The sequence below is a fragment of the Scyliorhinus torazame genome, chromosome 22, assembly GCF_047496885.1.
Source record: "Scyliorhinus torazame isolate Kashiwa2021f chromosome 22, sScyTor2.1, whole genome shotgun sequence".
Taxonomy (NCBI): Eukaryota; Metazoa; Chordata; class Chondrichthyes; order Carcharhiniformes; family Scyliorhinidae; genus Scyliorhinus; species Scyliorhinus torazame.
The window spans coordinates 96,406,739-96,433,772 of NC_092728.1; the positions used below are offsets into that span (position 1 = coordinate 96,406,739).

At 51.5% G+C, this 27,034-nt stretch overlaps 1 protein-coding gene across 2 annotated transcripts in view; it reads right to left on the reverse strand.

Moving 5' to 3' along the window:
* Nucleotides 1-27,034, reverse strand: part of prdm12b (PR domain containing 12b) — a 170,393-nt gene that overhangs the window by 133,225 nt on the left and 10,134 nt on the right. For both annotated transcript variants that reach the window (XM_072488669.1, XM_072488668.1), the window contains exons 3-4: nucleotides 5,433-5,588; nucleotides 3,675-3,789 (exon numbers count right to left, since the gene is read on the reverse strand). In XM_072488669.1, coding sequence (XP_072344770.1) covers nucleotides 3,675-3,789; nucleotides 5,433-5,588 — 271 coding nt within the window. The remainder of the gene's footprint in view (nucleotides 1-3,674; nucleotides 3,790-5,432; nucleotides 5,589-27,034) is intronic.

Here is a 27,034-nt window from a genome sequence, read left to right on the forward strand (position 1 = left end):
TGTCAAACCGATGTCGCTCCCGATTTGGACGTCGGAAGGGATTCTCCGCCCGATCGCCGATTACGATATCAGTATGGGGCAACGGAGAATCCCACCCCATGTGTAAAAAAGTGTTAAAAATATAAGTCTGAATGCACTGTATCTGAATGCATTGAACATTCATACTTACATATTGAATTAACAGCGCAAATTGGCATACACGGGTACAAAAGGATTTCACAGACATGGCTTCAGGGTTGCCAATGCTGGGAACTGAATATCCAAGGGTCCTTGGTATTTAGGAAGGATAGATAAAACTAAGTTGTGGTGGCAGTGTTAGAGATGCATATAACAAGGGTGGCATAGTTAGCATGGGTGCTATAATCAGCATATAGATTGAGTAAACCAAATTGGCAACAATACTGTAGTGGATGAATATCTGGATACAAGATTTTTTTTTTAGACCAGTATGCTGAGGAACCAACTAGGGAACATGCTATCCTAGATTTGGTATTGTGCAATGAGAGTGGGGTTAATTAATAATTGTTGTGTTGTGTGGGGTCCTTTAGGGAACAGTGACCATAACATGATAGAATTATTCATTAGGAATGGAAAGTGGAGAAATTCAATCTGAAACTAGGACCCTAAATCTAAACAAATGAAACTCGAGGTACGAGGGGTGAGTTGGCTAAAATGGATTGGGGAACTTCATTATAAAGCGTGGCGGTGGATAGGCAATGGCTAATATTTAAGGAATGAATGTATGCATTGCAACAGTTATACATTCGTTTCTGGCACGAAAACTACACGAAAAGCAGCTCAACCATGGCTCCCAAAACAAATTAAGGCTAGTTTTAGATCCAAAGAGGAGTCATGCAAAGTTATTAGAAAAGGAACAAGGATGAGGATTGGGAGCAGTTTAGAATTCAGCAGAGGAGAACCAAGAGATTGATTAAGAAGGGAAAATAGAGTATGAGAATAAACTTGCAGAAAACATAAAAGTGGACTGTAAAAGCTTCTGTAAATATGTAAAAAGAAGATTAGTGAAGACAAATGTAGTTTCCATATAGTCTGAAACAGATGAAGTTATAAAAGAGAACAAGGAAATGACTGAGTAATTAAACAACTACTTTAGTCCTATCTCCAAGGAGGAAGGTACAAATAACTTCCCAGAAATGGACGGGAACCAAGGGTCCAGTCAGAAGGAGGAATTGAAGGAAATTAGTATTTATGAGAAAAATAGTATTGGAGAAATACTCCCAGGCTGTAATAATCTATATCCCAGGGTGCTAAAGGAGGTGGCCATGGAAATAGTGGATGTGTTCGTTGTCATCTTCCAAAATTCTGTAGCTTCTGCAATAGTCCCAGCGGATTGTAGGGGGGCAAATGCAATCCTGCTATTTAAAAAAGGAGGGAGGGACAAAACAGGGAATTATAGATTGGTTAGCTGAATGTCAGGAGTAAGGAAAATGCGACTGTGGATTATTAAGTGTGTGATAACAGGACACTTAGAAAATATCAATGGAGGGCGGCACGGTGGCGCAGTGGTTAGCCCTGCTGCCTCATGGTGCTGAGGACCCGGATTCGATCCCGGCCCCGGATCACTGTCAATCTAGAGTTTGCACATTCTACCCTTGTCTGCGTGGGCCTCACCCCCACAAATCAAAAAGATGGATAGGTAGATGAATTGGCCACGCTAAATTGCCCCTTAATTGGGAAAAAAAGAATTGGGTACTCATTAGTGGCACACGTAGACTTACATTAACACTGCAATGAAGTTACTGTGAAAAGCCCCTAATCGTCACACTCCAGCGCCCGTTTGGGTACACTGAGGGAGAATTCAGAATGTCCAATTCACCTAACAAGCACGCCTTTCGGGACTTGTGGGAGGAAACCGGAGCACCCGTAGGAAACCCACGCAGACATGGGGAGAACATGCAGATTCCGCACAGTCAGTGACCCAAGCCTGGAATCGAACCCGGGTCCCTGATGCTGTGAAGCAACAGTGCTAACCACTGTGCTACCGTGCCTCCCATATCAATGGGATTAGACAAAGTCAACATGGATTATTGAAAGGGAAAGCATGTTTGACAAACCTGCTGTGGTTCTGGGGACGTAACTAATGGAAAAGACAATAATAATAATCTTTATATTGTCACAAGTAGGCTTACATTAACACTGATTGAAGGTACTGTGACAATCCCCTAGTCGCCACACCCTGGCGGCTATTCGGGGCAGCACGATAGCACAAGTGATTAGCGCTGTGTAGTCAAAGTGCCATGGTCCCAGGTTCGATACCCTGCTGGGTCACTGTCTGTGCGGAGTCTGCACGTTCTCCCCGTGTCTGCGTGGGTTTCCTCCAGGTGCTCCAGTTTCCTCCCACAGTCCAAAGATGTGCAGGTTAGGTGGATTGGCCATGATAAATTGCTCTTAGTGACCAAAACAAAAGGTTAGGAGGGGTGTTTGGGTTACAGGGATAGGATGGAAGTGCGGGCTTAAGTGGGTTGGTGCAGACTCGATGGGCCGAATGGCCTCATTCTGCAGTGTATGTTCTATGTACACAGAGGGAGAATTCAGAATGTCTAATTCACCAAACATCTTTCAGGACTTGTGGGAGGAAACATGGGGAGAACGTGCAGACACCGCACAGACAGTGACCCAAGCTTGGAATCGAACCTGTGACCCGAGCGCTGTGAAGCAACTGTGATGACCACTGTGCTACCATGCTGCCCGTGGCATAAGGGTGAACCGGAGGTTGTGGTGTATTTGGATTTTCAGAAAGCTTTTGATAAAGTCCCACATAACGGGTTAGTGTGCAAAATTAAAGTGCCTGGGATTGGAGGTAATATATTGGCATGGACTGAGAATTGGTTAGCAGACAGGAAAGAGAGAGTAGGAATAAATGGGACTTTTTCGAAGTGGTAGGTGGTGACTAGTGGAATCCCTCAGGATTCAGAGCTGGGACCCCAGTTATTCGCAACATCCAGCAACCAAACGCACTATTTTCCAAGTTTGCTGAGGACACAAAACTTGGTGGAATGGTGAGTGGTGAAGAGGACCTTAAGAGACTTCAAAGTGATTTGGACAAGTGGCCTGAGTGGGAAAATGCATGGCAGATGCAGTATAACGTGGGTGGATGTGAAGTTCTCCACTTCGGTTGGGGAAACATAATGGCAGAGCATTATTTAAATAGCATTATTTGAACAGTGATAGATTAGGAAATGTTGACGGACAAAGGGTGTCCTCCAGTGCCCGCACCAACTGGAACCCAGTCGTTTTGCAGAGTCAGATTGGGGACGATATTGACAGGGATTGAATGGCAACCGATCAATGTGGAGACACATGTGATGGCATGGATGTGCTAACATATCTGTCTCAAATAAAAGCTAACAATTCTCGAATCAAACATTCTCTCATCCTCCCCCCCCCCCCCCTTCCTGTTAGGCACGTGAGTGCCTTTGCCTTGAGTCATTTCATTACAGTGAAGTTGTTAATTACAACCTTCCACCTCCCATTGTAGTGAAGCTGAGTATTTCTCATTTGCATGCGCGCAGCATCATTATTGATAGGCAGGGATACACTTTGTTGATAAACGCTTAAATAATCGGAGTCCCTATTTAACAACTCCACCCCCACGCACGTTTCACTGTCATCCGTCCCAGCCAGCATTATTCCACTGGTGTAACTGTCATTACCATCTTTGTTCTTTTTCCTGTGTTCCTCCTCTATCCCTGGAACTCCTGGGATGCCGAGAAATGTGTTCTGTGTGTTCCCGTACCACACCAGCAGCTCCTGGTCCGGGGGGATAGTCTGTTGGGGAGCGGGCAGACAGACACAGAGGGAGAGAGAGGATACTGCTTTAATCCCATTCTGGCACTTCATGGCTGGCACACACTGTTCAATTTTAATCCCCTTGCACCGCTCCAGCTCCCTGTGTTGCGGTGAGAGCGCAGGTTGAACGCAGAGTGAAGCTCCCTCCCTCTTTGACCCACCCCCCAAACCTGGGGAGCTGAGTTCAACCAACTCCAAAAATGATTTCACCTCAATGGTTCAGCCCGGCGGGAAAGTGGGCGGGAGGAGGTGGGGTGGTGGTGGGGTGGGAGTGTGGAGGGGGGGGGGGGAGTGGGGGGGGGGGGGGGGGAGAAGAGACCCTTGGCCCCACCATTCGGGGTGACAGGATACGGGTGAAGAGGAGTAGATCTGCGATGCCTCTAGGGTCGAATAGCTCACAATTCCATACACTGTCCAGACACAGCAGGGGTGATGAAGAGGGAGGGGGGGGGGCGTGTTATCGAGGTGGGGTGAGGGGGTTGGAGAAGGGGTCTGGATAGGTTATTTCTATCCAGGTGGACAGTTCCCCCTGGGAATAAACCTGGACGGGAATACCGAGAGTGTGAAGGGGGCAGGTTCAATCCTGACTATCAGGGGGCAACTGCTCCGTTATCTCAAGAGAAAAATAAATGGCAGGATCCAGTGTGTGTGTGTGTGGGGGGGGGGGGGGGGGGCGCGGGGAGGGGAGGCTAGTAAGTTCCTCTTGCAGAGAGCGAGTACAGACAGGGCGGGCCGAATTCCGCCTCCTGTGCTGTCTCACCATTCTGCTGATTCCATGACTTGTCCAGCCTGACCTGGGGATCGAGTGGCATCTTCAGCGAGGAGTTATTACATCGAGCAAGTTAGAAACGTCCCTCAGGGAGAATGTCAAAAGGGCGCAGTGCCGACAATGTGAAGCAGCTCCGGCGAGATGTGCCCAATAGCACTGAGCACTGCCAGGCTGCAATATACATGGAATTACATTTTTAAAAAACAGCTGGAAAAGCTCTGGAACTCTGAAGAAGTCAGACTCCAACTCTGTTCCTCTCTCCACAGAGACTGCATTTTCACTTTTACATTTCAGATTTCCAGCATCAGAGGCATTTATTTATATATTAACTTGGGCGAGATTCCAATCCCAGTGTGGACTCAGTCCCAGCACCGAGTGGCTGCTGTATCTTGTTCTGAATCAGTGGTCTGATTTCTCCAGGACTGTGTTTTTTTTAAATTCAGGTTTACCCTCTGCCCAAGTTCAAGGAAGTCCTGGCGGAGATAAATCCAGATCCAGAACACTTTAATTTCTACAAACCGCAGATGCTGGCAAGCTGAACAATGCGGTCAGAGAGATTCATTCTCAATCCCACACGTTCTGTCTGATCTGGATTTTCACTGCAGATACACATTTCCCATCTCTAAGTCACTCCTCCCGTTCTTACAGCTCCATTTTGCCGAGAGTTAGGGAGCTGGCCCCCTCCCCTCTTGTAGCACACTGTCCGGATTCCTGCCCCGAACCACCGCTGAGCAGCCAGGGACAGCCTGGGGCATCGACACTATGACCCGGGCTGGCAACAAACAGCCCAAAACCCAGTTAGATCCTGACACAGCGGGCGGGAGGGAGGGAGGGAGGGAGGGGACCGCCTCACCTCAGTAGCTTTATAGTAAATGTTGTTTCCGATCTGAACCACTTCCAAGTTTTGCTCCTGCTCGTTTCTCGCACATTTGATGTAGGTCATCCAGCTGCGGTGGTCTTCCTGGCTGGCATCAATGAAATAGCGCACAGTGCTATCATCATTAAAAACCTGGGCAGAGAGAGAGAGGGGGGGAGGGGGGTTAATACTGACCTGGGACTCTGACCCCAGGACACTGACACTGAAATTCACACTATCCTGGGACACTGCGCACAGTGCTGTCATCATTAAGAACCTGGGCAGAGAGAGAGGGGGGGGGTTAATACTGACCTGCGACACTGACCCCAGGACACTAAAACACACACTATCCTGGGACACCGTCACTATCCCGGGACACCGTCACTAACCCGGGACATCGACACTATCCCGGGACACCGACACTATCCCGGGACACCGACACTATCCCGGGACACCGCCACTATCCTGGGACGCCGACACTATCCCGGGACACCAACACTATCCCGGGACACCGACACTATCCTGGGATGCCGACACTACCCCGGGACACCGACACTACCCCGGGTCACCGTCATTATCCCGGGACACCGACACTATCCCGGGACACCGACACTATTCCGGGACGCCGACACTATCCCGGGGCACCGACACTACCCCAGGACACCGTCACTATCCCGGGACACTGACACTATCCCGGGACACTGACACTATTCCGGGACACCGACACTATCCTGGGACACCGACACTATCCCGGGACACCATCACTATCCCGGGACACCGACATTATCCCGGGACACCGACACTACCCCGGGACACCGTCACTATCCCGGGACACCGACACTATCCCGGGACACCGACACTATCCCGGGACACTGACACTACCCCAGGACACCGACACTACCCCGGGACACCGACGCTATCCCGGGATACCGACACTACCCCGGGACACTGACACTACCCCGGGACACCGACACTATCCCAGGACACCGACACTATTCCGGGACACCGACACTATCCGGGGACACCGACACTATCCGGGGACACCGTCACTATCCCAGGACACTGACACTATCCCGGGACAATGACACAGAAATCCACACTATCCCGGGACACCAACACTGAAATTCAAACTATCCATGGACACTGATACTGAAATCGACACTTTCCCGGGATACTGACACAGAAATTCACACTATCCCAGGACACTGACACTGAAATCTACACTACCCCAGGACACCGACACTATCTCAGGACACAGACACTGAAATCGACACTATCTCGGGACACAGACACTGACATTCACAATATTCTGGGACACCAACACTGAAATTCACACTATCCCGAGACACCGACACTGAAATCAACACAATCCCGGACACTGACACAGATATTCACACAATCCCAGGACACTGACACTATCCCAGGACAATGACATTATCCCGGGACACTGACACTATCCTGGGACACTGACACTATCCCGGGACACTGACACTATCCCGGGTCACTGACACTATCCCAGGACACTGACACTATCCCGGGACACTGACACTGAAATTCACACTATCCCAGGACACTGACACTGAAATCTACACTATCCCAGGACACCAACACTATCCCGGGACACAGACACTGAAATCAACACTATCCCGGGACACAGACACTGAAATTTGCAATATTCTGGGACACCAACACTGAAATTCACACTATCCCAAGACACCGACACTGAAATCGACACTAACCCGGACACTGACACAGAAATTCACACTATCCTAGGACACTGACACTATCCCAGGACAATGACACTATCCCAGGACACTGACACTATCCCGGGACACTGACACGATCCCAGGACACTGACATTCTCCCGGGACACTGACACTGCAATTCACACTATCCTGGGACTCTGACACTGAAATTCACACTATCCCGGGACACTAACACTATCCCGGGACACCAACACTGAAATTCACACTTATCCGGGACACTGACACTGAAATCGACACGATCTCTGGACACCGTCACTGAAATTCACACTATCCCTGGACACCGACACTGAAATTCACACTTATCCGGGACACTGACACTGAAATCGACACGATCTCTGGACACCGTCACTGAAACTCACACTATCCCAGGACACCAACACTGAAATTCGCACTATCCTGGAACACCGACACTATCCTGGGACACTGACAGTGAAATCGACTCTAACCCGGGACACTGACACTATCGCGGGACACCAAAACTGAAATACACACTATCCTGGGACACCAACACTGAAATCGACACTATCACAGGACACCGACACTATCCCGGGACACCGACACTGAAATCGACACTATCCTGGGACACCGACACTGAAATCGACACTATCCCGGGACATCGACACTGAAATCAACACTATCGTGGGATACAGACAGTAAAATCGACTCTACCCAGGGACACTTACACTATCCCGGGAGCCCAACACTGAAATCGACTCTATCCCGGGACACCAACAGTGAAATCGACTCTATCCGGGGACACTGACTGTGAAATCGACACTATCCCGGGACACCGACACTATTCTGGGACACCGACACTGAAATCGACACTCTCCCGGGACACTGACACTGAAATCAACACTATCCCGGGACACCGACACTGAAATCGACACTATCCCAGGACACCGACACGATCTTGGGATACCGAGACTGAAATCCACACTATCCCGGGGCACTGACACTGAAATCGATATTATCCTGAGACACCGACACTGATTTTGACACTATCCTGGGACACAGACACTATTCCAGGACACCGACACTGAAATTTGCACTATCCCGGGACACCAACACTGAAATCGCCACTATCCCAGGACCCCGACACTGAAATTCACACTATCCTGGGACACTGACACTGTAATCCACACTATTCCGGGACACCGACACTGAAATCATCACTATCCTGGGACACCGAGACTGAAATCCATACTATCCCGGGACATTGACACTGAAATCGTCACTATCCCGGGACACCGACACTGAAATTCACACTATCCCAGGACATTGACACTGAAATCGTCACTATCCTGGGACACCAACACTGAAATTCACACTTTCCGGGGACACTGACACTGAAATCGACACTATCCTGGGACACCGACACTATCCTGGGATACCGACAGTGAAATCGACTCTAACCCGGGACACTGACACTATCGCGGGACACCAAAACTGAAATGCACACTATCCTGGGACACCGACACTGAAATCGACACTATCACAGGACACCGACACTATTCCGGGACACTGAAATCGACACTATCCCGGGACACCGACACTGAAATCGACACTATCCTGGGACACAGACAGTAAAATCGACTCTATCCGGGGACACTTACACTATCCTGGGTGCCCAACACTGAAATCGACTCTATCCCGGGACAGCGACAGTGAAATCGACTCTATCCCGGGACACCGACACTGAAATCGACACTATCCCAGGACACTGACATTATTCTGGGACACCGACACTGAAATCGACACTATCCTGGGACACGGACACTGAAATCGACACTATCCCGGGACACCGACACTATCCTGGGACACCGACACTGAAATCGACACTATCCCAGCACCCCGACACTGAAATTCACACTATCCCGGGACACTGACACTGTAATCAACACTATTCTGGGACACTGACACTGAAATCGACACTATCCTGGGACACCGAGACTGAAATCCATACTATCCCGGGACATTGACACTGAAATCGTCACTATCCCGGGACACCGACACTGAAATTCACACTATCCCAGGACATTGACACTGAAATCGTCACTATACTGGGACACCAACACTGAAATTCGCACTATCCCAGGACACCGACAGTGAAATCGACTCTATTCCGGGACACTGACACAATCCCAGGCCCCCAACACTGAAATTATCTCTATCCCGGGACACCGACACTATCCCGGGACACCAACACTGAAATCGGCACTCTCCCAGGGCACTGACAATAAAATCGGCACTATTCCGGGACACTGACACTGAAATCGACACTATCCCGGGACACCAACACTATCCCGGGACACCGACACTATCCCAGGACACCGACACTGAAATCGACACTATCCCGGGACACCGACACTATCCCGGGACACCGACACTATCCCGGGACACCGACACTATCCCGGGACACCGACACTGAAATCAACACTATCCCGGGACACCGACACTATCCCGGGACACCGACACTATCCTGGGACACCGACACTGAAATCAGCACTATCCCGAGACACTGAAACTGAAACCGACAGTATCCCAGGACACCAACATAATCCTGGGACACTGAAATTCACACTATCCCAGGTCACCGAAATAATCCTGGGACACTGAAATTCACACTATCCCGGGACACCGACACTGAAATTCTCACTATCCGAGGACACTGAAACTGAAATCGACTCTATCACGGGACACCAACACTGAAATCGACACTATTGTGGGACACCGATACTATCCCGGAACACCGACAGTATCCCGGGACTCTGATACTAACCCGGGACACTGACACTACCCCGAGACACTGACACTACCCCAGACACTGACACTACCCCGGGACACCGGCACTACCCCGGGACACCGACGCTACCCCGGGACACCGACACTGAGATCGACACTATCCCGGGACACCGACACTGAAATTCACACTATCATGGGACACCGACACTATCCCCGGACACCGACACTGAAATTCGCACTCTCCTGGGACACTGAGACTATCCCCGGACACCGACAGTGAAATCGATTCTATCCCGGGACACTGACACTATCCCGGGACCGCAACATTGAAATCGACTCTATCCCGGGACACTGACACTTTCGCAGGACCCCAACACAGAAATCGACTCTATCCCGGGACACCGACACTGAAATCGACTCTATCCCGGGACACTGACACTGAAATCGACACTATCCTGGGACACCAACACTGAAATCGACACTATCCTGGGACACCGACACTGAAATTGACACTATCCCGGGACACCGACACTATCCCGGGACACCGATTCTATCCCGGGACACCAACACTGAAATCGACTCATCCCGAGACACCGACACTGAAATCGACACTATCCTGGGACACTGACACTGAAATCAACACTCTCCCGGGACACTGACCCTGAAATCGGCACTATCCCGGGACACCGACATTATCCCGGGACATCGACATTATCCCGGGACACCGACACTATCTCGGGACACCGACACTGAAATCGACACTATCCCGGTCACCGGCACTGAAATTCACACTTTGCTGGGACACCGACACTATCCCCGGACACCGACAGTGAAATCGACATTATCGTGATACACCGACAGTGAAATCAACACTCTCCCGGGACACTGACACTATCCCGGGACACCAACACTATCCCGGGACACCAACACTGAAATCGACACTATCCCGGGACACTGACACTATCCCGGGACACCGACACTATCCCGGGACACCGACACTGAAATCAACACTATCCCGGGACACCGACACTAAAATTCACACTTTGCTGGGACACCGACACTATCCCCGGACACCGACAGTGAAATCAACACTATCCTGATACACCGACAGTGAAATCTGCTCTATCCTGGGATCCCAACACTGAAATCGACTCTATACGGGGACACCAACACTATCCCGGGACACCGACATTGTCCCAGGACCCCAACACTGAAAACGACTCTATCCCGGGTCACCGACACTGAAATCGACACTATCCCGGGTCACCGACACTGAAATCGACACTATCCTGATACACCAACAGTGAAATCGACTCTATCTGGGGACCCCAACATTGAAATTGACTCTATCCCGGGACACCGACACTGGAACCAACACTATCCCGGGACACCGACACTATCCGGGGACACCAACACTGAAATCCACACTATCCCGGGACACCGACACTGAAATTCTCACTCTCCCAGGACACTGACAATGAAATCGACACTATCCCGCGACACTGACACTGAAATTCACACCATCCCGAGACACTGACACTGAAATCGACACTATTCCGGAACCCTGACACTGAAATACACACTATCCCAGGACACCGACACTGAAATTCTCACGATCCCAGAACACCGACATAATCCCGGGACACTGAAATTCACACTATCCCGGGATGCTGACACTGAAATCGACACTATCCCGGGACACCGACACGATCCCGGGACAACAACATGATCCCGGGACACCGACACTATCCCGGGACACCGACACTATCCCGGGACACCGACACTATCCCCGGACACCAACACAATTCCCGGATACCGATACTATCCCGGGACACCGTCACTGTCCCGGACACCGACACTATCCCCGGACACCGACACTGAAATCGACACTATCCCGAGACACTGACACTGAAATTGACACTATCCTGGGACACCGACACTGAAATCGGCACTATCCTGGGACACCGACACTGAAATCGGCACTCTCCCGGGACACTGACACTGAAATCGTCACTATCCCGGGACACCGACATTATCCCGGGACACCGACACTATCCCGGGATACTGACACTATCCCGGGACACCGACACTATCCCGGGACACCGACTCTTAAATCGACACTATTCCGGGACACTGACACTGAAATTCACACTTTGCTAGGACACCGACACTATCCCCGGACACCGACAGTGAAATCGACACTATCCTGATACACCGACAGTGAAATCGACTCTATCCTGGGATCTCAACACTGAAATTGACTCTATACGGGGACACCGACACTATCCCGGGACACCGACACTATCCCAGGATCCCAACACTGAAATCGACTCTATCCCGGGTCACCGACACTGAAATCGACACTATCCCGGGTCACCGACACTGAAATCGACACTATCCAGATACACCGACAGTGAACTCGACTCTATCCTGGGACCCCAACATTGAAATCGACTCTATCCCGGGACACCGACACTGAAACCAACACTATCCCGGGACACCGACACTATCCGGGGACACCAACACTGAAATCCACACTATCCCGGGACACCGACACTGAAATTCTCACTCTCCCAGGACACTGACACGGAAATCGACACTATCCCGCGACACTGACACTGAAATTCACACTATCCCGAGACACTGACACTGAAATCGACACTATTCCGGAACCCTGACACTGAAATACACACTATCCCAGGACACCGACACTGAAATTCTCACGATCCCAGAACACCGACATAATCCCGGGACACTGAAATTCACACTATCCCGGGACGCTGACACTGAAATCGACACTATCCCGGGACACCGACACGATCCCGGGACAACGACATGATCCCGGGACACCGACACTATCCCGGGACACCGACACTATCCCGGGACACCGACACTATCCCCGGACACCAACACAATTCTCGGATACCGATACTATCCCGGGACACCGTCACTGTCCCGGACACCGACACTATCCCCGGACACCGACACTGAAATCGACACTATCCCGAGACACTGACACTGAAATTGACACTATCCTGGGACACCGACACTGAAATCGGCACTATCCTGGGACACCGACACTGAAATCGGCACTCTCCCGGGACACTGACACTGAAATCGTCACTATCCCGTGACACCGACATTATCCCGGGATACCGACACTATCCCGGGATACTGACACTATCCCGGGACACCGACACTATCCCGGGACACCGACTCTTAAATCGACACTATTCCGGGACACTGACACTGAAATTCACACTTTGCTAGGACACCGACACTATCCCCGGACACCGACAGTGAAATCGACACTATCCTGATACACCGACAGTGAAATCGACTCGATCCTGGGATCTCAACACTGAAATCGACTCCATACGGGGACACCGACACTATCCCGGGACACCGACACTATCCCAGGACCCCAACACTGAAATCGACTCTATCCCGGGACACCGACACTGAAATCAACACTATCCCGGGACACCGACACTATCTGGGGACACCAACACTGAAATCCACACTATCCCGGGACACCGACACTGAAATTCTCACTCTCCCAGGACACTGACACTGAAATCGACACTATCCCGCGACACTGACACTGAAATTCACACTATGCCGAGACACTGACACTGAAATCGACACTATTCCGGGACGCTGACACTGAAATACACACTATCCCAGGACACCGACACTGAAATTCTCACGATCCCAGAACACCGACATAATCCCGGGACACTGAAATTCACACTATCCCGGGACGCTGACACTGAAATCGACACTATCCCGGGACACCGACACGATCCCGGGACACCGACACTATCCTGTGACACCGAAACTATCCCGTGATACCGACACTATCCCGTGACACCGACACTACCCCCGGACAACGACATGATCCCGGGACACTGACACTATCCCGGGACACCAACACTATCCCCAGACACCGACACAATTCCCGGACACCGCTACTATCCCGGGACACCGACACTGTCCCGGACACCGACACTATCCCCGGACACCGACACTGAAATCGACATTATCCCGGGACACTGACACTGAAATCGACACTATCCCAGGACACCGACACTGAAATTGACACTATCCCAGGACACCGACACTATCCTGGGACACCGACACTGAAATCGACATTATCCCGGGACACTTACGCTGAAATCGACATTATCCCAAGACACCGACACTGAATTTGACACTATCCTGGGACACAGACACTATTCCAGGACACCGACACTGAAATTCGCACTATCCCGGGACACCGACACTGAAATCGCCACTATCCCGGGACACCGACACGGAAATCAACACTATCCTGGGACACTGACACTATCCCAGGACCCCGACACTGAAATTCACACTATCCCAGGACCCCGACACTGAAATTCACACTATCCCGGGACATTGACACTGAAATCCACACTATCACGGGACACCAACACTGAAATTCATACTATCCCAGGACATTGACACTGAAATCGTCACTATCCTGGGACACCAACACTGAAATCCACACTATCCCAGGGCATTGACACTGTCCCAGGACCCCAACACTGAAATTGACACTATCCCCGGTCACCGACAGTGAAATCGACACTATCCTGATACACCGACAGTGAAATCGACTCTATCCTGGGATCTCAACACTGAAATTGACTCTATACGGGGACACCGACACTATCCCGGGACACCGACACTATCCCAGGATCCCAACACTGAAATCGACTCTATCCCGGGTCACCGACACTGAAATCGACACTATCCCGGGTCACCGACACTGAAATCGACACTATCCAGATACACCGACAGTGAACTCGACTCTATCCTGGGACCCCAACATTGAAATCGACTCTATCCCGGGACACCGACACTGAAACCAACACTATCCCGGGACACCGACACTATCCGGGGACACCAACACTGAAATCCACACTATCCCGGGACACCGACACTGAAATTCTCACTCTCCCAGGACACTGACACGGAAATCGACACTATCCCGCGACACTGACACTGAAATTCACACTATCCCGAGACACTGACACTGAAATCGACACTATTCCGGAACCCTGACACTGAAATACACACTATCCCAGGACACCGACACTGAAATTCTCACGATCCCAGAACACCGACATAATCCCGGGACACTGAAATTCACACTATCCCGGGACGCTGACACTGAAATCGACACTATCCCGGGACACCGACACGATCCCGGGACAACGACATGATCCCGGGACACCGACACTATCCCGGGACACCGACACTATCCCGGGACACCGACACTATCCCCGGACACCAACACAATTCTCGGATACCGATACTATCCCGGGACACCGTCACTGTCCCGGACACCGACACTATCCCCGGACACCGACACTGAAATCGACACTATCCCGAGACACTGACACTGAAATTGACACTATCCTGGGACACCGACACTGAAATCGGCACTATCCTGGGACACCGACACTGAAATCGGCACTCTCCCGGGACACTGACACTGAAATCGTCACTATCCCGGGACACCGACATTATCCCGGGATACCGACACTATCCCGGGATACTGACACTATCCCGGGACACCGACACTATCCCGGGACACCGACTCTTAAATCCACACTATCCCGGGACACCGACACTGAAATTCTGACTCTCCCAGGACACTGACACTGAAATCGACACTATCCCGCGACACTGACACTGAAATTCACACTATGCCGAGACACTGACACTGAAATCGACACTATTCCGGGACGCTGACACTGAAATACACACTATCCCAGGACACCGACACTGAAATTCTCACGATCCCAGAACACCGACATAATCCCGGGACACTGAAATTCACACTATCCCGGGACGCTGACACTGAAATCGACACTATCCCGGGACACCGACACGATCCCGGGACACCGACACTATCCTGTGACACCGAAACTATCCCGTGATACCGACACTATCCCGTGACACCGACACTACCCCCGGACAACGACATGATCCCGGGACACTGACACTATCCCGGGACACCAACACTATCCCCAGACACCGACACAATTCCCGGACACCGCTACTATCCCGGGACACCGACACTGTCCCGGACACCGACACTATCCCCGGACACCGACACTGAAATCGACATTATCCCGGGACACTGACACTGAAATCGACACTATCCCAGGACACCGACACTGAAATTGACACTATCCCAGGACACCGACACTATCCTGGGACACCGACACTGAAATCGACATTATCCCGGGACACTGACGCTGAAATCGACATTATCCCAAGACACCGACACTGAATTTGACACTATCCTGGGACACAGACACTATTCCAGGACACCGACACTGAAATTCGCACTATCCCGGGACACCGACACTGAAATCGCCACTATCCCGGGACACCGACACGGAAATCAACACTATCCTGGGACACTGACACTATCCCAGGACCCCGACACTGAAATTCACACTATCCCAGGACCCCGACACTGAAATTCACACTATCCCGGGACATTGACACTGAAATCCACACTATCATGGGACACCAACACTGAAATTCATACTATCCCAGGACATTGACACTGAAATCGTCACTATCCTGGGACACCAACACTGAAATCCACACTATCCCAGGGCATTGACACTGTCCCAGGACCCCAACACTGAAATTGACACTATCCCCGGTCACCGACAGTGAAATCGACACTATCCTGATACACCGACAGTGAAATCGACTCTATCCTGGGATCTCAACACTGAAATTGACTCTATACGGGGACACCGACACTATCCCGGGACACCGACACTATCCCAGGATCCCAACACTGAAATCGACTCTATCCCGGGTCACCGACACTGAAATCGACACTATCCCGGGTCACCGACACTGAAATCGACACTATCCAGATACACCGACAGTGAACTCGACTCTATCCTGGGACCCCAACATTGAAATCGACTCTATCCCGGGACACCGACACTGAAACCAACACTATCCCGGGACACCGACACTATCCGGGGACACCAACACTGAAATCCACACTATCCCGGGACACCGACACTGAAATTCTCACTCTCCCAGGACACTGACACGGAAATCGACACTATCCCGCGACACTGACACTGAAATTCACACTATCCCGAGACACTGACACTGAAATCGACACTATTCCGGAACCCTGACACTGAAATACACACTATCCCAGGACACCGACACTGAAATTCTCACGATCCCAGAACACCGACATAATCCCGGGACACTGAAATTCACACTATCCCGGGACGCTGACACTGAAATCGACACTATCCCGGGACACCGACACGATCCCGGGACAACGACATGATCCCGGGACACCGACACTATCCCGGGACACCGACACTATCCCGGGACACCGACACTATCCCCGGACACCAACACAATTCTCGGATACCGATACTATCCCGGGACACCGTCACTGTCCCGGACACCGACACTATCCCCGGACACCGACACTGAAATCGACACTATCCCGAGACACTGACACTGAAATTGACACTATCCTGGGACACCGACACTGAAATCGGCACTATCCTGGGACACCGACACTGAAATCGGCACTCTCCCGGGACACTGACACTGAAATCGTCACTATCCCGGGACACCGACATTATCCCGGGATACCGACACTATCCCGGGATACTGACACTATCCCGGGACACCGACACTATCCCGGGACACCGACTCTTAAATCGACACTATTCCGGGACACTGACACTGAAATTCACACTTTGCTAGGACACCGACACTATCCCCGGACACCGACAGTGAAATCAACACTATCCTGATACACCGACAGTGAAATCGATTCTATCCTGGGATCTCAACACTGAAATCGACTCTATACGGGGACACCGACACTATCCCGGGACACCGACACTATCCCAGGACCCCAACACTGAAATCGACTCGATCCCGGGTCACCGACACTGAAATCGACACTACCTGATAAACCGACAGTGAACTCGACTCTAACCTGGGACCCCAACACTGAAATCGACTCTATCCCGGGACACCGACACTGAAATCAATACTATCCCGGGACACCGACACTATCCGGGGACACCAACACTGAAATCCACACTATCCCGGGACACCGACACTGAAATTCTCACTCTCCCAGGACACTGACACTGAAATCGACACTATCCCGCGACACTGACACTGAAATTCACACTATCCCGAGACACTGACACTGAAATCGACACTATTCTCGGACCCTGACACTGAAATACACACTATCCCAGGACACCGACACTGAAATTCTCACGATCCCAGAACACCGACATAATCCCGGGACACTGAAATTCACACTATCCCGGGACACCGACACTATCCCGGGACACCGACACTATCCCCGGACACCAACACAATTCCCAGATACCGATACTATCCTGGGACACCGTCACTGTCCCGGACACCGACACTGCCCCCGGACACCGACACTGAAATCGACACTATCCCGAGACACTGACACTGAAATTGACACTATCCTGGGACACCGACACTGAAATCGGCACTCTCCCGGGACACTGACACTGAAATCGTCACTATCCCGGGACACCGACATTATCCCGGGACACCGACACTATCCCGGGATACTGACACTATCCCGGGACACCGACACTATCCCGGGACACCGACTCTTAAATCGACACTATTCCGGGACACTGACACTGAAATTCACACTTTGCTAGGACACCGACACTATCCCCGGACACCGACAGTGAAATCGACACTATCCTGATACACCGACAGTGAAATCGACTCTATCCTGGGATCTCAACACTGAAATCGACTCTATACGGGGACACCGACACTATCCCGGGACACCGACACTATCCCAGGACCCCAACACTGAAATCGACTCGATCCCGGGTCACCGACACTGAAATCGACACTATCCCGGGTCACCGACACTGAAATCGACACTATCCTGATAAACCGACAGTGAACTCGACTCTATCCTGGGACCCCAACACTGAAATCGACTCTATCCCGGGACACCAACACTGAAATCAATACTATCCCGGGACACCGACACTATCCGGGGACACCAACACTGAAATCCACACTATCGCGGGACACCGACACTGAAATTCTCACTCTCCCAGGACACTGACACTGAAATCGACACTATCCTGCGACACTGACACTGAAATTCACACTATCCCGAGACACTGACACTGAAATCGACACTATTCCGGGACCCTGACACTGAAATACACACTATCCCAGGACACCGACACTGAAAATCTCACGATCCCAGAACACCGACATAATCCCGGGACACTGAAATTCACACTATCCCGGGACGCTGACACTGAAATCGACACTATCCCGGGACACCGACACGATCCCAGGACACCGACACTATCCCGTGACACCGAAACTATCCCGTGACACCGACACTATCCCGTGACACCGACACTACCCCCGGACAACGACATGATCCCGGGACACCGACACTATCCCGGGACACCAACACTATCCCGGGACACCGACACTATCCCTGGACACCGACACAATTCCCGGATACCGATACTATCCCGGGACACCGACACTGTCCCGGACACCGACACTATCCCCGGACACCGACACTGAAATCGACATTATCCCGGGACACTGACTCTGAAATCGACACTATCCCGGGACACCAACACTGAAATTCACACTATCCCAGGACATTGACACTGTAATCGTCACTATCCCGGAACACCAACACTGAAATTCACACTATCCCAGGGCACCGACACTATCCTGGGACACTGGCACTGAAATACACACTATCTCGGGACACCAACACTGAGATCGACACTATCCCGGGACACCGACACTGAAATCAACACTATCCCGGGACACCGACACTATCCCGGGACACTGACACTGACATTCACACTATGCCGGGACACTGACACTAATATTCACACTATCCCAGGACACCGACACTGAAATACACACTATCCCGGGACACCAACACCGAAATCGACACTATCCCGGGACACTGACTCTGAAATCGACACTATCCCTGGACACCAACACTGAAATTCACACTATCCCGGGACATTGACACTGAAATCGTCACTATCCCGGGACACCAACACTGAAATTCACACTATCCCAGGACACCGACACTATCCCGGGACACTGGTACTGAAATAAACACTATCTCGGGACACCAACACTGAGATCGACACTATCCCGGGACACCGACACTGAAATCAACACTATCCCGGGACACCGACCCTATCCCGGGAAACTGACACTGAAATTCACACTATGCCGGGACACTGACATTAATATTCACACTATCCCGCAAATCTGACACTGAAATTCACACTAGCCCAGGGCACCGACACTGAAATACACACTATCCCTTAACACCAACACTGAATTCGACACTATCCCGGGACACCGACACTGAAATCGACACTATCTCGGTACACTGACACTGAGATCGACACTATCCCGGGACACCGACACTACCACGGGACACCGACACTATCCCGGGACACCGACACTATCCCCAGACACAGACACAATGCCCGGACACTGATACTATCCCGGGACACCGACACTGTCCCGGACACCGACACTATCCCCGGTCACCGACACTGAAATCGACATTATCCCGGGACACTGACACTGACATTCACACTATGCCGGGACACTGACACTAATATTCACACTATCCCAGAACACTGACACAGAAATTCACACTATCCCAGTACACTGACACTGAAATTCACACTATTCCGGGGCACTGACACTAATATTCACACTATCCCGGGACACCGACACTGAAATACACACTATCCCCGAACACCAACACCGAAATCGACACTATCCCGGGACACTGACTCTGAAATCGACACTATCCCTGGACACCAACACTGAAATTCACACTATCCCGGGACATTGACACTGAAATCGTCACTATCCCGGGACACCAACACTGAAATTCACACTATCCCAGGACACCGACACTATCCCGGGATACTGGCACTGAAATAAACACTATCGCGGGACACCAACACTGAGATCGACACTATCCCGGGACACCGACACTGAAATCAACACTATCCCGGGACACCGACACTATCCCGGGACACTGACACTGAAATTCACACTATGCCGGGACACTGACATTAATATTCACACTATCCCGGAACACTGACACTGAAATTCACGCTATCCCAGGGCACCGACACTGAAATACACACTATCCCTTAACACCAACACTGAAATTGACACTCTCCCGGGACACCGACACGATCCCGGGACACCGACACTATCCCGGGACACTGACACTACCCCCGGACACCGACACTATTCCAGGACACCGACACTATCCCGGGACACCAACACTATCCCGGGACACCGACACTATCCCGGGACACCGACACTATCCCCAGACACCGACTCTATCCCCAGACACCGACACAATTCCCGGACACCGATACTATCCCGGGACACCGACACTGTCCCGGACACCGACACTATCCCCGGCCACCGACACTGAAATCAACATTATCCCGGGACACTGACTCTGAAATCGACACTATCCCGGGACACCAACACTGAAATTCACACTATCCCGGGACATTGACACTGAAATCGTCACTATCCCGGGACACCAACACTGAAATTCGCACTATCCCAGGACACCGACACTATCCCGGGACACTGGCACTGAAATACACACTATCTCGGGACACCAACACTGAGATCGACACTATCCCGGGACACCGACACTGAAATCAACACTATCCCGGGACACCGACACTATCCCGGGACACTGACACTGAAATTCACACTATACCGGGACACTGACACTAATATTCACACTATCCCAGAACACTGACACTGAAATTCACACTAACCCAGTACACTGACACTGAAATTCACACTATCCCGGGACACTGACACTAATATTCACACTATCCCAGGACACCGACACTGAAATACACACTATCCCCGAACACCAACACTGAAATCGACACTATTCCGGGACACGGACACTGAAATTCACCCTATCCCAGGACACTGACACTGAAATCGACATTATCCCGAGACACTGACTCTGAAATCGACACTATCCTGGGACACCAACACTGAAATTCACACTATCCCGGGACATTGACACTGAAATCGTCACTATCCCGGGAAACCAACACTGAAATTCACACTATCCCAGGACACCGACACTATCCCGGGACACTGGCACTGAAATACACACTATGCCGGGACACTGACATTAATATTCACACTATCCCGGAACACTGACACTGAATTCGACACTATCCCGGGACACCGACACTGAAATCGACACTATCTCGGTACACCGACACTGAGATCGACACTATCCCGGGACACCGACACGATCCCGGGACACCGACACTATCCCCAGACACCGACACAATTCCCGGACACGGATACTATCCCGGGACACCGACACTGTCCCGGACACCGACACTATCCCCGGACACTGACACTGAAATCGACATTATCCCGAGACACTGACTCTGAAATCGACACTATCCTGGGACACCAACACTGAAATTCACACTATCCCGGGACATTGACACTGAAATCGTCACTATCCCGGGACACCAACACTGAAATTCACACTATCCCAGGACACCGACACTATCCCGGGACACTGGCACTGTAATACACACTATGCCGGGACACTGACATTATATTCACACTATCCCGGAACACTGACACTGAATTCGACACTATCCCGGGACACCGACACTGAAATCGACACTATCTCGGTACACCGACACTGAGATCGACACTATCCCGGGACACCAACTCGATCCCGGGACACCGACACTATCCCCAGACACCGACACAATTCCCGGACACGGATACTATCCCGGGACACCGCCACTGTCCCGGACACCGACACTATCCCCGGACACCGACACTGAAATCGACATTATCCCGGGACACTGACTCTGAAATCGACACTCTCCCGGGACACCGACACTATCCCGGGACACTGACACTGACATTCACACTATGCCGGGACACTGACACTAATATTCACAATATCCCGGAACACTGACACAGAAATTCACACTATCCCAGTACACTGACACTGAAATTCACACTATCCCGGGACACTGACACTAATATTCACAGTATCCCGGGACACCGACACTGAAATACACACTATCCCCGAACACCAACACCGAAATCGACACTATCCCGGGACACTGACTCTGAAATCGACACTATCCCTGGACACCAACACTGAAATTCACACTATCCCGGGACATTGACACTGAAATCGTCACTATCCCGGGACACCAACACTGAAATTCACACTATCCCAGGACACCGACACTATCCCGGGACACTGGCACTGAAATAAACACTATCGCGGGACACCAACACTGAGATCGACACTATCCCGGGACACCGACACTGAAATTCACACTATGCCGGGACACTGACATTAATATTCACACTATCCCGGAACACTGACACTGAAATTCACGCTATCCCAGGGCACCGACACTGAAATACACACTATCCCTTAACACCAACACTGAAATTGACACTCTCCCGGGACACCGACACGATCCCGGGACACCGACACTATCCCGGGACACTGACACTACCCCCGGACACCGACACTATCCCAGGACACCGACACTATCCCGGGACACCGACACTATCCCGGGACACCGACTCTATCCCCAGACACCGACACAATTCCCGGACACCGATACTATCCCGGGACACCGACACTGTTCCGGACACCGACACTATCCCCGGACGCCGACACTGAAATCAACATTATCCCGGGACACTGACTCTGAAATCGACACTATCCCGGGACACCAACACTGAAATTCACACTATCCCGGGACATTGACACTGAAATCGTCACTATCCCGGGACACCAACACTGAAATTCACACTATCCCAGGACACCGACACTATCCCGGGACACTGGTACTGAAATAAACACTATCTCGGGACACCAACACTGAGATCGACACTATCCCGGGACACCGACACTGAAATCAACACTATCCCGGGACACCGACCCTATCCCGGGACACTGACACTGAAATTCACACTATGCCGGGACACTGACATTAATATTCACACTATCCCGGAAATCTGACACTGAAATTCACACTAGCCCAGGGCACCGACACTGAAATACACACTATCCCTTAACACCAACACTGAATTCGACACTATCCCGGGACACCGACACTGAAATCGACACTATCTCGGTACACTGACACTGAGATCGACACTATCCCGGGACACCGACACGATCCCGGGACACCGACACTATCCCGGGACACTGACACTACCCCCAGACAACGGCATGATCCCGGGACACCGACACTATCCCGGGACACCGACACTATCCCGGGACACCGACACTACCACGGGACACCGACACTATCCCGGGACACCGACACTATCCCGGGACACCGACACTATCCCCAGACACCGACACAATTCCCGGACACTGATACTATCCCGGGACACCGACACTGTCCCGGACACCGACACTATCCCCGGACACCGACACTGAAATCGACATTATCCCGGGACACTGACACTGACATTCACACTATCCCGGGACACCGACACTGAAATCGACACTATCTCGGTACACCGACACTGAGATCGACACTATCCCGGGACACCGACACAATCCCGGGACACCGACACTATCCCCAGACACCGACACAATTCCCGGACACGGATACTATCCCGGGACACCGACACTGTCCCGGACACCGACACTATCCCCGGACACTGACACTGAAATCGACATTATCCCGAGACACTGACTCTGAAATCGACACTATCCTGGGACGCCAACACTGAAATTCACACTATCCCGGGACATTGACACTGAAATCGTCACTATCCCGGGACACCAACACTGAAATTCACACTATCCCAGGACACCGACACTATCCCGGGACACTGGCACTGAAATACACACTATGCCGGGACACTGATATTAATATTCACACTATCCCGGAACACTGACACTGAATTCGACACTATCCCGGGACACCGACACTGAAATCGACACTATCTCGGTACACCGACACTGAGATCGACACTATCCCGGGACACCGACACGATCCCGGGACACCGACACTATCCCCAGACACCAACACAATTCCCGGACACGGATACTATCCCGGGACACCGCCACTGTCCCGGACACCGACACTATCCCCGGACACCAACACTGAAATCGACATTATCCCGGGACACTGACTCTGAAATCGACACTATCCCGGGACACCGACAATGAAATCAACACTATCCCGGGACACCGACACTATCCCGGGACACTGACACTGACATTCACACTATGCCGGGACACTGACACTAATATTCACAATATCCCGGAACACTGACACAGAAATTCACACTATCCCAGTACACTGACACTGAAATTCACACTATCCCGGGACACTGACACTAATATTCACACTATCCCGGGACACCGACACTGAAATACACACTATCCCCGAACACCAACACCGAAATCGACACTATCCCGGGACACTGACTCTGAAATCGACACTGTCCCTGGACACCAACACTGAAATTCACACTATCCAGGGACATTGACGCTGAAATCGTCACTATCCCGGGACACCAACACTGAAATTCACACTATCCCAGGACACCGACACTATCCCGGGACACTGGCACTGAAATAAACACTATCGCGGGACACCAACACTGAGATCGACACTATCCCGGGACACCGACAGTGAAATTCACACTATGCCGGGACACTGACATTAATATTCACACTATCCCGGAACACTGACACTGAAATTCACGCTATCCCAGGGTACCGACACTGAAATACACACTATCCCTTAACACCAACACTGAAATTGACACTCTCCCGGGACACCGACACGATCCCGGGACACCGACACTATCCCGGGACACTGACACTACCCCCGGACACCGACACTATCCCAGGACACCGACACTATCCCGGGACACCAACACTATCCCGGGACACCGACACTATCCCGGGACACCGACTCTATCCCCAGACACCGACACAATTCCCGGACACCGATACTATCCCGGGACACCGACACTGTCCCGGACACCGACACTATCCCCGGACACCGATACTATCCCGGGACACCGACACTGTCCCGGACACCGACACTATCCCCGGACACCGACACTGAAATCAACATTATCCCGGGACACTGACTCTGAAATCGACACTATCCCGGGACACCAACACTGAAATTCACACTATCCCGGGACATTGACACTGAAATCGTCACTATCCCGGGACACCAACACTGAAATTCACACTATCCCAGGACACCGACACTATCCCGTGACACTGCCACTGAAATACACACTATCTCGGGACACCAACACTGAGATCGACACTATCCCGGGACACCGACACTGAAATCAATACTATCCCGGGACACCGACACTATCCCGGGACACTGACACTGAAATTCACACCATACCGGGACACTGACACTAATATTCACACTATCCCGGAACACTGACACTGAAATTCACACTAACCCAGTACACTGACACTGAAATTCACACTATCCCGGGACACTGACACTAATATTCACACTATCGCAGGACACCGACACTGAAATACACACTATCCCGAGACACTGACTCTGAAATCGACACTATCCTGGGACACTAACACTGAAATTCACACTATCCCGGGACATTGACACTGAAATCGTCACTATCCCGGGACACCAACACTGAAATTCACACTATCCCAGGACACCGACACTATCCCGGGACACTGGCACTGAAATACACACTATGCCGGGACACTGACACTGAAATTCACACTATCCCAGGGCACCGATACTGAAATACACACTATCCCTTAACACCAACACTGAAATCGACACTATCCCGGGACACGGACACTGAAATTCACACTATCCCTGGACACTGACACAACCCACCTCGCCCTAAAGCCAGAGGAAGGAA